General features: G+C 45.7%; 1 protein-coding gene across 1 annotated transcript in view; it reads right to left on the bottom strand.

Annotated features, from left to right (window-relative positions):
• Positions 1 to 13774, bottom strand: part of NPLOC4 (NPL4 homolog, ubiquitin recognition factor) — a gene marked incomplete at its 5' end in the record, with an annotated part of 29833 nt that extends 16059 nt beyond the window's left edge. The window contains 9 exons of the mRNA XM_026067645.1: positions 1640 to 1726; positions 3236 to 3415; positions 4053 to 4176; positions 5370 to 5464; positions 6308 to 6356; positions 8826 to 9005; positions 10177 to 10289; positions 13169 to 13249; positions 13751 to 13774. Coding sequence (XP_025923430.1) covers positions 1640 to 1726; positions 3236 to 3415; positions 4053 to 4176; positions 5370 to 5464; positions 6308 to 6356; positions 8826 to 9005; positions 10177 to 10289; positions 13169 to 13249; positions 13751 to 13774 — 933 coding nt within the window. The remainder of the gene's footprint in view (positions 1 to 1639; positions 1727 to 3235; positions 3416 to 4052; positions 4177 to 5369; positions 5465 to 6307; positions 6357 to 8825; positions 9006 to 10176; positions 10290 to 13168; positions 13250 to 13750) is intronic.
• Between the last annotated feature and the right edge of the window lie 314 nt (positions 13775 to 14088).

Below are 14088 nucleotides of genomic sequence, written 5' to 3' on the forward strand. Positions count from 1 at the left end.
GTTATGAAGATAGATGCTTAAAAAAGGGGGGGGGAGGAGGGGAATAGAGAGAGAAAAAAGGGAGCTTATACATCTTCTCCTAGCAGGACAAGATGTTCTTGGCTCTTCACACCGCCCTGCGAGGGCCTGCTGTAAGCTGCCTGAAGGAAATGGCTCTCCCAGCTGTGTCGGGCTCATTTGAATACAATTTCCAGGAGCAGCATGCCAGCTGGCTGGCTGGGGGCACCTGCAGGTTTATGTTTCACTRTGGAATATTTTTTCATGGAAAGATCTGGAGGCTGCAAGAGGCCTCTCAGCCACTACCTCCTCCCACCCACAGCAAAAAGCATTTCCTATTGAGCATTTAGAGCAAAGCAGCATCAGGAGTGCCAGGAGATGACAAAACAGCTCACATGATTTCATTTTGAAGCTAGCAGTCACTAGCTAAGATAAAGCTCATATGTTCCCACTGGAGTATGATTCATCCCAAATCAGTCTGCTCTGTTCCAAAAAACACATTCCTGCTTTTTGCATTGTTTGCACATACGAGTATAGATGTGTACACACACACACCGCTGCACGAACCCTTCTCTACACACACATGCTAAAAACAGCTCTGATCAGCCCCCTCGTGACCAACTCCCATAGCATTAACCCATGAGAGTAAGAACTGCTGATTCAGACTCCTAGCACAAACTAGACAGACAAAATCTGCAACCAACAGTAAGTTATATGTTGAGTCACACTGATTAAAAAAAATTTTTTTTAAACAAATATTTTTTAAAAATTTAAAAATATCTGAGGTGAGAAGCAAAGGAAAAGCTGAAAAACAATAACATGCACAGAAACTTTGCTTCAGACACTGGCAAAAGGCTGAAGATTTTATCTTCAGAGAACACAAAAGATCTCACCGCAGATGTTTATAGTCTGCTGTACTGAGACTTTTCTGATTTTTTTCTTTAGCAAGTCAAATCTTGTTTGTGTACGTCTCATTCCTGACATTCACATGATATCAGACGATGCCTTCCCAAATTGGAAAAGATCAGTATGGATTTGAGAGGTGTCAGCAAACCAAAGAACACCAATACCCACATGTCCTGATCGAATCACTGGCAGGCTGCCAGCATAGGGGGACCATAGGACTGAGGCTCAACTGCCGGGGTATCTGCACCTCTAACCAACGGGCAGAGCAGCTCATCACAGACTGCCTGAACAGCACCAGGAGACTAACCTAAAAATCAGACAGGAGCCTCTGCTCCTGAGCAGAGCACAGACTGTCAAAAGGAAGAACAAACTCAGAAGGCAACTCAAGCTACATCTGTGCCAAATTAGCAYTCCCCAGGGAGATGCTACCAGGAACGGCTCCTGTCTAAGGTGAAATAAAGGAAAAGATGTGTTCCTACMTCTTTGCTACACCCTTTGATGTCATTCATGACACTGGATTGCTGACTTCAGCTGAACAGCCCTGCTGTATGCTCAAGCTCATGGAAATGCTCTCATTTTGTTTTTCACATTTAAAAGCATTAAAAACCACCGGCACTTAAGCTAGATTTCAAATGTGCCCAGACAGCCTTGAATTAACCCTGCAGAGCTGGAGAGAACTGCCAATGGCTTTCTTCATTGCCATACAAAGATGCATGATACCCGACAACATCCTGACCTTTCTCAGTCCAAGCTTTGAAGCAATCTCATCCACAACCTCTGCTTTTGGATCTTCCAGGATCTCCAGGCTGTTCTGTGTACCGATCTGCAGCAAAGAAAAACAAGCTAGTAGGACAAAACAGGAAAAAACATAGTACACTTGGCCATTGTCAGAACTGAGGCAAAGGATGGAAGCAAAGATCTGGTTTTCCCCTTCAGCTCCACCACTGACTGGTTTCACCCTGGAGACCTCCTTTATTCATACAGACTGTCCTGTAGTTCTTCAGCTAAGTTTGCAAGGCATGTTGGGCTTTATGAATGAAAGACTTGCTCAGCATTTACAAACAGGCCATTTCTGTTTCTGAGTGCTTTGGAAAAAGCAAAAGATTATATAATTTTCCAAAGCTCTGTTCAACCTGCCAGTTTTGTACTCCTGTTTCATTTACTTGAATCTGAGCAGCACAGAGGCAGGAATTCAGTGAATCCAAGAGCCCACACCCTGGCCTTCCCCCGAGTTCTGGAAAACAAGACTCCATCTGGGTGCGTTTCAGAGGCGAGCTTTCTTGTGTGGGGAGATGCTCTGCCAAGAAGCAGAGACTGCTTGCCAGGAAAGCAAAGGCTTCCTTGCTTTTACCACACACAACTAGAAGCATATGAACTTTCAGCGCAGAGGGCTTAACCGTGATACTAAAGCAATAGAGGGCATGGCTGTGCTAATATTTAAAAGAACTGGAAGAAGTTGTAAAAGGCTTGCAAATCTGTTCTCATGGGTGTGCATGTGAGTGCACACACACACACACACACACTCCTAAAGATCCATGTGTTTTTTTCACTCACAAGTCTATTGCATTTTACTCTAGCAACACTGAAGAAATCATCAAGACTCATGACCCACAGGCTCCCCCCACCACGATATGTTCATGTACATATGATGTTTGCACCATACACTGAAAGAGCCCCGAGAGGCTTCCCAGGACCCGATTTCGCTGGAAGCCCTCTAAGAAGGCTTGTCCAGCTGTGTCTGAGCAGCAGTGCTGCCGGCGCGGTGCCTGGCACCATCTAGTGGGGACTCCCATCTCCTCCTGCACAGTCGTGACTTTCTGTTCCCAGGAGCAGACCCTGAAACATTGGATCTTATTGCCCACCTCTTGATCAAGAAAGCAGATTTCCTTTCTGTCTAATTAAGCTGCTTTAAGTTTTCCTGGAGAGCCGATCAGAAACTGAAGCAAGGGAGACATTTTTTTTTCCTAGCACAGAAAAATTCTTCAAGTTGTTCCATGACACGGCCTTGGAAATCCAACAATAAGGAAACAGAAGAATTAAAAATCCATTGTTATGAAGTCTCCCTAGTTTTAGATCACCTAAGCACAGACTAACGTAAAAGGAAACGTAAGAATCACAAAAAGAAAATCTGGGTTTTAAAACTCTTTCAGTGGCAATAACCTACAGTGACACAAACATGCACAAAGACATAATTCGCACTGTATTTTTCATGGAATTGTTTTCTGTAAGGGTCTGCAGTCAGAAATATTGCATGAGTTTCCCAAAGTTTTTCTGTGTTCCCYGATTATCACCTTTATGCATCAAAACTGACACCAGGGCAGACAGTTTTTACCTGTGGGGGTTCATAGATGGCAGCAACCTCTGCCCGGATCCCCAGAGGGATGTCTTTGTGCTCTGTGTACCGGCCATACAAATATCCAAGATGTTGGTTTCCTGTCTTCCGCCAGAAGTCTAGGAAGCGATCTGCAATTGTGTGGTTCTCAAACATGATGTTGTCAACATGCCTGTATTTCTGTTTGACAAAGTTCAAGTGTCAGGCCATCCTCAACTAGCTCCGTTTACTTTGCCTATTGCCAGCACCTTCCCCAGAGACCTCCAGCCCCCCGTTACAGCCGAGCCCTGCCAAAGCAAGAACAGGGAAAGCTAGCTGGCTCCCCTTCTCTCCCACTTCTCTGCTTCAGCTTCCCAGTCCAGCACCACTCTCCCATCCAGCACGCAGAACTCACCGTGGGCTAGACTTTGGGGAAGTGCTGAGCATCCCCAGCGCCTTGTGTTAGCTTGGCTTCTTTACTAGGGCCCTTATCCCATGAGCCTTTCCATTTAGAAAAGATGGTGACATTTAAGGGCAAACCAGAGGAAATATGGGGTGGCTTTTTGGATTCTGAGTGGAGAAAGAAACTAGAGGTTCATTTTTAGTGCTGCCAGCTCAGATGTCCTCCACATTAAGAAGAAACTGCTGAACCAGATACATTTTGGAGTCCCTTTCTGGAAGGACTAAAGACCTTAACAGCCATTTCCCCAACAACTGCCAATATGCAAATGCCTCCTGCTCCAAGTTGGCTGTTCTTGAAGTCATCTCTCCATAAGCAAGAGGCAAGCAAGTCTCCTCTCAGCTTTAAGCACAAAAGCCCCTGCAAGCACTGTCTCACCTGTCTATTGAGAGTGATGGCACTTGGCTGGCACTTTGTGCAAATGCCCTCCGGCCAAGGAGGGTGCCCTTCACAGCCCGATTTAATCTTGCAGCTGATGTTTTCCAGGGCAACAAATTTCCCCCTGCAAGAAGGGGAAAAGAAGGTTGCAATTATCATGGCAAATGCTTTTGGGCCTCAGACAAAGCAAGTGGCTAGAARTATCATACAGGAAGCAGGGCAGAAAAGACATGGTGACACCAACACTTTGTGTTTTAGGAGGATCTCAAAGTGCTCTGCAAGCTCCCTGCGGGGGATACTCCACTCCTGAAATCCCCATGTAACCTCTGCTGTCCACTTAGCAAGGGAGGTCAAGGGGCTGACATATGCCCCCCAGCCCAGCTCCTAACCAGACATTTGAGCAAGAGCAGAGACAGATAAAACTCATGGGACCCAGTTTAAATAATTTATGCAGCACATGGGAAGTAATAGATTATATTGCTAGGGCAAATTAGAGCTCCTTGCATGTGCACAAGGCTTCCTGCAAGGGGAAGTTCCCTTCAGATGAAAGTATTATGGACTTGAGTTTCATCTCACAAAGACATTAAGAAAATCCTGACAGCATTCAAGAATAAGATGGAGAAGGTTACACCTCCACATAACTTATTTAGAAGAGCTGCATTTCTGAATGAGGTGGGTTCCCCAACATCACCAAAGAGGACATTAAATCCTTCCCAGAGCACATGTGCCACAGTGAGGCATTAGCAGCCAAGGGCTACTGAAGAAAAATACTTGCTTCAGTATTTCCTCTCTGTTCAGCACATATCTTGTGTCACCTGTGTCACCACAGCATCCTCCAGCCCACTGCAAGGCAGGATGACTTATTTTCCAGTTAGCAGGCTGGCATCACAACAAAAAAAGTTTTCATGAGGAGCACATGGAGCATGGGACAGAGTGAAATCAGGCCCTAAGGAACATTAAGCTCATCTTTCTGTCCTATTCATATTTGTAGATAAGAAATATGGTTTGTGGATGAAAGCTCCTCAGATCCACCAGTCTCAGTTCCCCTCTCCTAGGTCTGAGATCCAGACTCAGAGCTTGGTATAATCAAGGAACCTCTTTCCTTCCATCTGGCCTTCTCCCCCTTCAGCCGTGCTTCCTGGAAGCAATTACGTTACCACAGCAAAAGACAAGGGACTTACTTTCTCTCCGCCACCCCTTTTCTAAAAACAAAACAACAAAAAAAACCCCCACCACCCTACACTACTCCAGTGCGTGTTTTTTTTTTTTTTTTTTTAAGCTACAACTAGATTCCCTTAAATGTTGAGATTTTCTTACTTGTCTGCCCCTCCGGTCAGCTTCCTGATGTAGGCATGGAAAGACATATGCTTCACAGGAGGTTCCAGATGGTTTAAATAATCCTCATCAAAAGGCTGCCAAAAACACCACACAAAGAAAAGCCAGSTCAGACACCTGTCTGATAGTACATTGATCACTAAACAAATGGATGTTCTAGATTCAACCCCACTGGCTCTCAATGTGGAAACAATCAAGAAAATTTAGGCTCTCTTTCAAGGCAGCTACTACTGTGACAGAAACAGTGGGACTTTACAACAGTGAGTTTTATTATCGCCTCCTACTTTTGTAACAGATTGGCTCCACAAATCAGAATGAGCCTCAAAGGCAAAATGCTTTTTCCTTTCAATATCGAACAACAAACAAAAAGGCCAGCTGCTCAAACAAGGCCAAAGAACTTCCAGAACACACGGCRGGGAAGCGGAGGGAACAGCCATCCTGGCTCACACAGACTTTTCAGGGTTCACTGCTACTTGCCATAAATTATACAGCTTAGTGCATTTGTAGGCGTTACTAAGGCTGCCTTCAAACTGAATAATATGTGGTTAAACTGAGAAGTGCTGGGATCTGCGAGCAGAGGGGATGACACAATGCAGTACAGAGATCCAGGCAAGAGTGAAGAGGGAGGAAAACTGGAGCTCTTCTAAAGCACTTTATGTTAAACCCATTACTGAGAAAAACAGAGCATTAACAAGAATAAACCCAGGTTCTCCAAAGGCCTTAGCCTTTAGGCCAGAGTTTAGCTATGCTGGGTGCAGGCAGGCACGTTTGACAGTGCATGGCAGGATACTGCCTCAGAGCTGCCACCTCTATGTGGGCAGAGCTAGGCGCAAAAGCGTTCACACTGGAAGAAAGCGAATCCAAGAACTTCAGGCGACATGGCTTTGTCACCCTCCGCAGCAGCTGCCGGGGGATCTTACCTCTAGCGGTACACAATGCACACATTTACCCAAGGGGCCRTGGCGACACCTAGGCGAAGAGGAACAAAATTAGCACAAGTCTCATTCGCTAATGGAAAAGTTAGTCCAGAGCAACTTTAACAGTCTTCCAGTTTAGGTGTCTGGAAGATCTGTACAATCAAATGGTTCTGAGCAACTCTCCRCCCATTACGGCATACTACAGAGGGGTCACCACAAAATAATTCACATAAAGAAAGAGCAATAGCTTGGACCTAAATCCGAGAGTCCAAGGTCAAGATCAGACACTCCTAACGTCTGYGTCACTGGCAAGCAGCTCTGCTCTCTGAACAGCCACATGCACCAGCGTCACATCACAGCTTCTCAAGTTTTACAACCCTGCATTGAGGTTGTTTCAATTCAAAGAATTTTAAATATACGTCACAGGGCTGGCCTGCGTGGCTTCAACAAAAAGACAACCAAAACATCCATCCTTTATCAGTCACTAGGGGATGGTCTGGAACAAACAGGGAAGCATGTGTTTATCTGAGAGATAAAGACCTGCTGGGTAAAGTTACAAAAAGGAGGGAAAAACATCTCCTTTTGAGGTGATTGCTTAATAAAAAACAACGATCGCCTGCCCCCCCCAAAAAAAAAAACAAACAAAACCCTCTGCCCCAGCACTAGGAACAGGTCCGTGCTAGTTTTCAAAAGGCGGCCTCTAGAGATGAGCATGGCTGTCGGCTCTTATAAGGAAAATATGTATGGGATCCAGTTGCAGCATTGCTTTTAACGAGGTATTGTGGCAGATAATGCACATAAAGGACCCCTAAAGGCTGCTAATGCACTCAGCAGAATGCCAGCATCCCATCATGTTTAGATTGATATGCACTCACAAATACAGGAACAAGCTCAGACATACACTTTTTATCATAAATATCCGCCACTGCGCTTTGGCTCCCTGCTAAGAACAATACCTTCATTTATTCTTTTGAAAAATGTGGTCAAGTTAAAGACAATGTTTTTGCCACGGAGTGGTGGGTTTTGCCTTTATTGTTTCAATAATGTGACACTTCCCTCATTCATCATCAGCCTGAAAAGGTTAGATAGGATTTTTCACGTAAAGGCTCTGTCTCTCCAAACTTCCTTGCTGCTGCAGCACTAAAGATAAACCATATGGAAGACAACACAATGGGGCAGGGTGAGATATTCTGTTTTAGAAAGAATTCCTGGTTGCCTTTAAAATTTTCACTCAACCTCTTTCAGAAGTTACTTTGTAGAAGGGTTTAGCCTGAAGCCAACAACCAGTAGAGATAACGGGCCAGGAGCCAACTGGGACATTGTTAATGATGAGCAACAAAAACAACCACACAGAGGTCATTTTAGTAGCATCAATGTAGATTTATGGTGGTATTATGTTACTGTTGTATTATGACTTTTACAAAAATGCAAACTACTTTGTTTATCTAAAGCCTCTTGCAGCTAAGAGTTTTGGCAAAGTTAGACTTCGTTACATCACTGTGAGCAAAATGGATTCCCGGTTTCACAGAAAGGTTAAGAAAGGCATATGATGGAAGGGAAGCCAAAAACCAGGTAGGCAGAGACCCAAGTCCCAATTCCACGTCTCTGCCATCAATAAGGTTTCCACTCATGCCTCTCGCTTGTTCGTTTTTCCTTTATAAAGAGCGGCTGGATCTGAAGACTCAGAATGGCTCCTGCTTGGGACACCCTCAGGAAGGTGCCACACGCAGAGATCCCAGTGCTGTGACCCAAGATAGCGACACACAGTTGTGTTGACTCTGCCCAAGCAGGGAGCGACCGCATGGCAGGCAGACAGGGCGATAAAGCTGAGGTCGCCACCCTGACAGAGGAGCTGCCTGGTATTTAGAAAACAAACCTAACCTTGATGTTTTACTCCCTGTCACTGCTGGCTGAGTGATGCTGAGGTAGCAGCTCTGGGTGAAGGCGCGTTTCCCCGTCCGCACCTTGTGTGTGAGACAGAGACCTGGCCCCGCCGCTTTGCATGCCATGCTCGAACGATGAGGTTTGCTACATATTGAGAAGCCACTGCAGACAGGAGGCCCCTGCTTATGAAGCGATATGCCACGCAGCACAATCCAGTACTTCACACAGCACCAGCCGCCAGGATATCCCAGAGAAGAATACTTTGAATTCATTTTAACCTAGAGAGTTCTACATATTTTAGGAGCACAAAATATATGATCACAAGTCCCACTGCTGAGCTCCCACCTTGATCTAAACAATAGATGCTCTGAATGAGTCCTTCCTGGCAAAGGCCCTGGAATTTTGGTATCTGCTTCCTTCCTCCGCTCACCAGAGCACGATTTAACCTTCTAGGACAATGGCAAGGCCTGTTTTCCCTTGTGAACATTTCAAAGGCAGYGAGGGATAAAGCAATGGTTCAGAGGGCAGTTCCCATAGCATGCTTCCTGGCTGTTGGCTTCAGGCAAGATGTTAGTCTCTGGTGAGGCACAGATGCACCATCATCACACTGGCAGAAATAGAGTCCATCAGTACTTACAGCTGCTGGTCTCGATTTCGGTAAATCTTTCCATCCTGTTTGATCAGATACTGGTCAATCTCATCTTCTACCACCTGGGGAGCCCCCACAGGTCGCAAACCTTGGGAGACAGAGGTGTCCATGGTCTCTGAGGAGGAGCCAGCAGGACTCGAAGGGTAGAGAAACAGCATATCGCCATGCCTATAGGTGTGGAAAAACAACACATGGACATCAGTTGAGAACAAGCATTGCTTCCAGCTCAGCTGGGGTGGCAACCCAGACATTAAGACACACTGCTCTTGGGAGCAATCATACAGACAGCTAGAAAGGCTCAAACTCCACCCTCTCCACCATCCCCTTTCACCAACAACTCAGCTACACCAGATCTTCACGCTGACCACATGGAGGAATTGGCTACTTTGCAGAGCACAGCATGGGAAAAGCTTGTGCAAGCACATCATGAACCACCCCGGTGTTTATACATCTTTAGCACATATTTCTGGGCAGCAAGCCTCTTGGACCTGTGGAAGAGCGTGTAATTTGATACAAGCTATAAACAGACTAGCAAACATAGCGCACTGCGATCCTAAGCCATTCCATTAGCGGCCTCTCGCTGCTGCTTAGGTCATTTGCACGACAATGTTGCAGGTTTCACAATTCTAGAACCACCAAAACTAAACCTTTTCAACAGGAGATGAGATCAAGGGAAAAAGACGAAGAAGAATGAGGAGACAGGCAACAACTCCAGCAGGGAAAAGGGCTAATCTGGATCCTGTGCACATCAAGTCACAGCCTTCCCAAGGCAGCTGTGACAGCTCTGACACATGCACAAATTGCACGCAGCAGTAACTTCTTATGTTTTCAGTGTGTTTAACATTATTGTTGTCATTAATGGAATGAAGGCATCCCCAGCTACACATGAAGTGTTTGCACCATTTTGCACCTCTGCTTTCCCCAGGCACCTGGCTACAGAAGATGGGAATCCTGGGGACTATCAGACTCTAGCATCGATGCAGAAGAGTATACGGTGGGTGAAAGAAGGGATGAGGCAGCTCCCTGCAGGCTGTCAAAGAGCAAACAGGAGGCTATTGCTGCCTCACCACAACAAGCAACAGGCAGCGCAAGAAGAAACCTATGAGATGGCTACCACAGCCTACCACGTAGTCATTTTGATCATCCCCATTTCTGCACGTCAATCAAGTTTGCCTCTTCAAGTAGAGGGAGAGTGACATCTGAAAGCCCGGGACAGCTGTAAAGTGACGTTGTCTACCGCCACCCAGCTCAGAAGGAAGAGTTCAGACAAGCTTAGAGAAGAGGCACCCTGTTGTACAAAGCTTCCCCTCCATCCACTGTGTTCTCTGTCAGGACTCACTTGATTTTCAGTAAGTTGAGGGATTTGTTTTGCGATGCTGTGATCTCTCCTGTCCTGTTTCTATTGGTGTAGACAGAAAACCCATTATTCCTGAAACCAAACTCTTTCGCAACCTGAAAGAGAGAGAAGAATGACATGGTTTAAGACCCCTCACACCCCAGTCAGATGCTGAAAGCTGCACAGAGCAGTACTGAGGCCAGGGTACTTCTACCGCAAAAGTTTAGTTGAATTCATCCTTATTTCTAAAGAGCGTAGGATAACTAAGAAAAATAGGAACRCTTCATAATACAAGCAATTTATCAAAAAATAACTAAGAAAAAACGTTACTCTCACTCATACAACACAAATGCAGTAATTTGTCTAAATCCAGGCCAGTATCGTAACGGCTAGAGGGGGGAAAACAATCCTCTCCATTACCCCAGTTCTCTCTCTCCAGCCTGGCCATTATGCACCAGCCAAGTCATTTTCATCTTCCTAAGCACCAAAACTCCTTGGTCCAGAGCTTCATCCTTGAGGCTCTTCTGCCCCCAGCTCTGCTCTTGCATCTCAGTTACTACATGAGCTTCACAAAAGCTCTTCCTACTGTTCTCATTTCTGTTTTTCTCCATTTGCCTTGTTTTTCCTGATGGGCCCTACCCTCACAATAGCCATTTTTCAGTCCTCAGGCAGGCTTTTTCCCCCCTCATCCTCTCAGCAATTCAGTTAAAGGCTGCTTTACTCTTAATCAGTTGAATGCCATTTTTGGCCATTTTCACATTTTGCCTTTTAAAAACCTAATTAGTTTAGAAATGGAGTTAAAAGTTTCTCTAGATGACAAGCTTCTTCCTGAGTTCTTAAGTTAATAGTTTATTTTTATTAGGCACATTCCTCTGTGGTTTTGGCAGAGCACAGAGATGGTGACTACACGCGACACAAGTCTAACAAACCACACAAAGAACTGTCACATGAGCAAAATAAAAAGGAAAGCAGTTTCTCAACTGTCAGCTGTGTTGCAGTTTGTAGCAGTAACTGATCTGCTGTTTGAATGGAAGCACGATTTTCAAATGGTCTCTTTATCTTCTGCACTACGCTTGTCAGAGTTAAACGTTAGCTCTTTAGGCTGCAGACTTCGCCAACGTTTTCAAGCAGACAATTTCACAATATATTAACAAAAAGCTCCAATTCCTAACTAGATTCTAACCTGAATGCATCAGAGTCTACTTATTTAGTATCCTTACCCAGGATGCATGGCCTTATGTGCTTCAAAAGATAGAGAACCGTGATTATTCAGGTCCTCAACATTCTGAAACGCACTTTTTTGCACTCTGACAACAACTGCCAAGAGAGTTGTACAGCAGGAAGACAGCAGGCTCCAGAAATAAAATACCTTCAAAGATCAGCAAATGTTGCATACAGAGGAAAATTGCACTTTCAAAAGGACACAGTTGAGCAGCTCCTCCACCAGCTGAATTCTGTGTTCGCAAGCTTTTTTGGAGTCGTCAAGGAAGAGAGCTAAGTTAACTGCAAACACAGAAGCAGCAATCTGATGTCTCTTTAATTATAACTATCTAGCTAAATATGAAATCCACCACACAGATTAACATTTGAGTGCTAAAATCCACAACTATTAATATATAGAGATTTTAGGTGGTAAAATTTGCAATTTTTCTCTTTTCAAGTAAACTCTACTATTAGAAGAAAAAAAAAAAAAAAAAAAGAAACAAGAAGCATTTCTTTCATTCAGCCGAGCAAGAGGATATAGCTTTCCTCAGATTAACAGACAATTTTAGTGAGTGCTACCGCTTTTGTTCGGATGGTAACTAGTTGCAAGCACAATTGTTCCACACTCCCTCTGGTAACATGAACCCTTGAAACTGAGCAGCTTGTTCTGCACAGGATCCAAAGACTTCAAAAACAACACTTTTTCCTTGGGTGAGGGTGTTTGGAGACTGCAGTAGGTATCTCTAACCTAACCCTGAAATCCTGAAAACAGCCAGGATTTTTGCTTGGTCAAGTGGGAATTACTGTTATCATCAAATTTCAAACAAAGCAGGTGACTCACAAACAGCAGAATGTTTCAATGGGCTCCCCTTTCCCCTCGCAAGGTAAAAGAAAATCTAAATAACTAAAAGAACAGCCCTTCAGGTTCAGGAACACAAAGCACTCCTCTTATAAAACAAAGAGCTCCCAATTTGAGGGTTCCAGTTTACAGCAGAGTTCCGGAGAGAAAAAAAATAGAGAACTGCTCACTCTTAAATGGCAAACTTCAAACTCCAAGCAGTTGCATCAAACCAGAGAACAAACTACAGCCAACTCCAAATTCGACAACTCCAGCACAATGCGTTCTTCATGTTCCAGGTTGGAAATCCTTCCCAAGAGACCCCAGAAGGCTCTCAGACTGCTTTAAGATCTCGTTTTAATCCCTCGCTTCCTTTCTCCAAAACTATACTGGAAAAGCAGTGACATACAAAACCCATGCAAACGATATTCAAGGAGCAAATCATGCAGCCAAATTTCAACTGGATCATGTCTGAAGAGGCCAGTCCCTTACAGCAGCTCTTTCCTGTGTAGCTGTCAGCCTTTGCTTCCTCAGCTACTCATTTAGTAGCTCATTTCCTTGGGAGAACACTAAAAACACGTCCTCCCCAGGAAAGCTTCCACCCCCAAGAAATTCCAATTGGAAAGCTGAGTACGTTTTCTCCTTTAAATTTGTTAATTATCCCTCTGGAATAGTAAAGAAAAAATCTAGTTTCAGCTGCATCAACGGAAACGCTGTTTTCCACAGCGCATGCTGATCCACACTGCTGTCAGCACACTTGCTCAATTAGGTTAAGCAGATACCACCCATTAAAGAAAACCACTGTACGGGAACGGCCACAGCCAGCCAGCTAACCGGCTCCCAGGAGCACAGCTTGAACCGCGGCCCCTGGCTGAGCCGCAGGAACCCTGCGTCGTTCCGAGAGGAGGGCGCGGAAGGAGCACGGAAGAGGAGAAATGCTGAAAGCCAGGATACCTTCTTGAGGAACGTTGCCACGGTTTCTCGCTTCGTGGCTGTGATGCGCTTCACCCCTTCCGGGGACTGCACACGGATTATCTGCAGGAGTGAGGAGACGGCCCGCATTAGTGACCGGCTGACACGGAGCCCACCCTGTGCGGTCGGTTCGTTTATTCAGAACCAAATTTCTGCACGCGCAACGCAGGCTACCCCCCACCTCCCAACCCAGCCACTCCCTCCCCCTGCTTTTAATACTGCTCTTCATAAGAGTACAAACACGCAGGGAAGTAATTTGCTCACTGCACTGTGGTATATAATCAATGTTTGCATGCTGTAGGACGAATTACTCTAATATGTGAGACGGCAAGAAGCTGCCACTGTAAAAACACTAACGCTGCATTTTTGTCAAAGCTTTGACCTCAGACRCGGAATTAAACTTTCAGAAAGAGAGGGTGAATCAGAGCTTTTATGAGAGCAACTTATTCACTGCCTGTACACAAACGCCGGCCTAACCGGTGCGAACGGGCACCCGCGCTGTCRTTATGTTTAACGTCTAATGACAAGACTATGAGAACAGAGTCACAAAGCACAAGTTATTACCGCGAAGCGCGTAACAATACGTCTGCTGCAGCCCTAAATCAGGGACGGGACAAACGGGCAAGTTTGGGAGAGAAAAAGGCCAGGGATAATAATTCTCGACAGACCGGCAGAGGCCTGGCGGGGAGCTGCGGGCTCCCGGGGCCGCACCGAAAAGCCCCGCGGGTGCAGCCAGGAAGGGGAGAGCCTCGGCCGACGGCGCGGCGGCCCCGGCGCTGCCTCTCAGGGGAAGGAATAAACGTCTCCGCTTGGGGCCCCGCAGCGAGCCCGGCGCGACGGCACCGTGGGGAACTTCGGCGTTAAGAGCCGCCTTCGCCGGGAGGCCCCGGGCCGGGCCGGGC

The sequence above is a fragment of the Apteryx rowi genome, unplaced genomic scaffold (assembly GCF_003343035.1).
Source record: "Apteryx rowi isolate R43461 unplaced genomic scaffold, aptRow1 scaffold_26, whole genome shotgun sequence".
NCBI classification, from domain to species: Eukaryota; Metazoa; Chordata; class Aves; order Apterygiformes; family Apterygidae; genus Apteryx; species Apteryx rowi.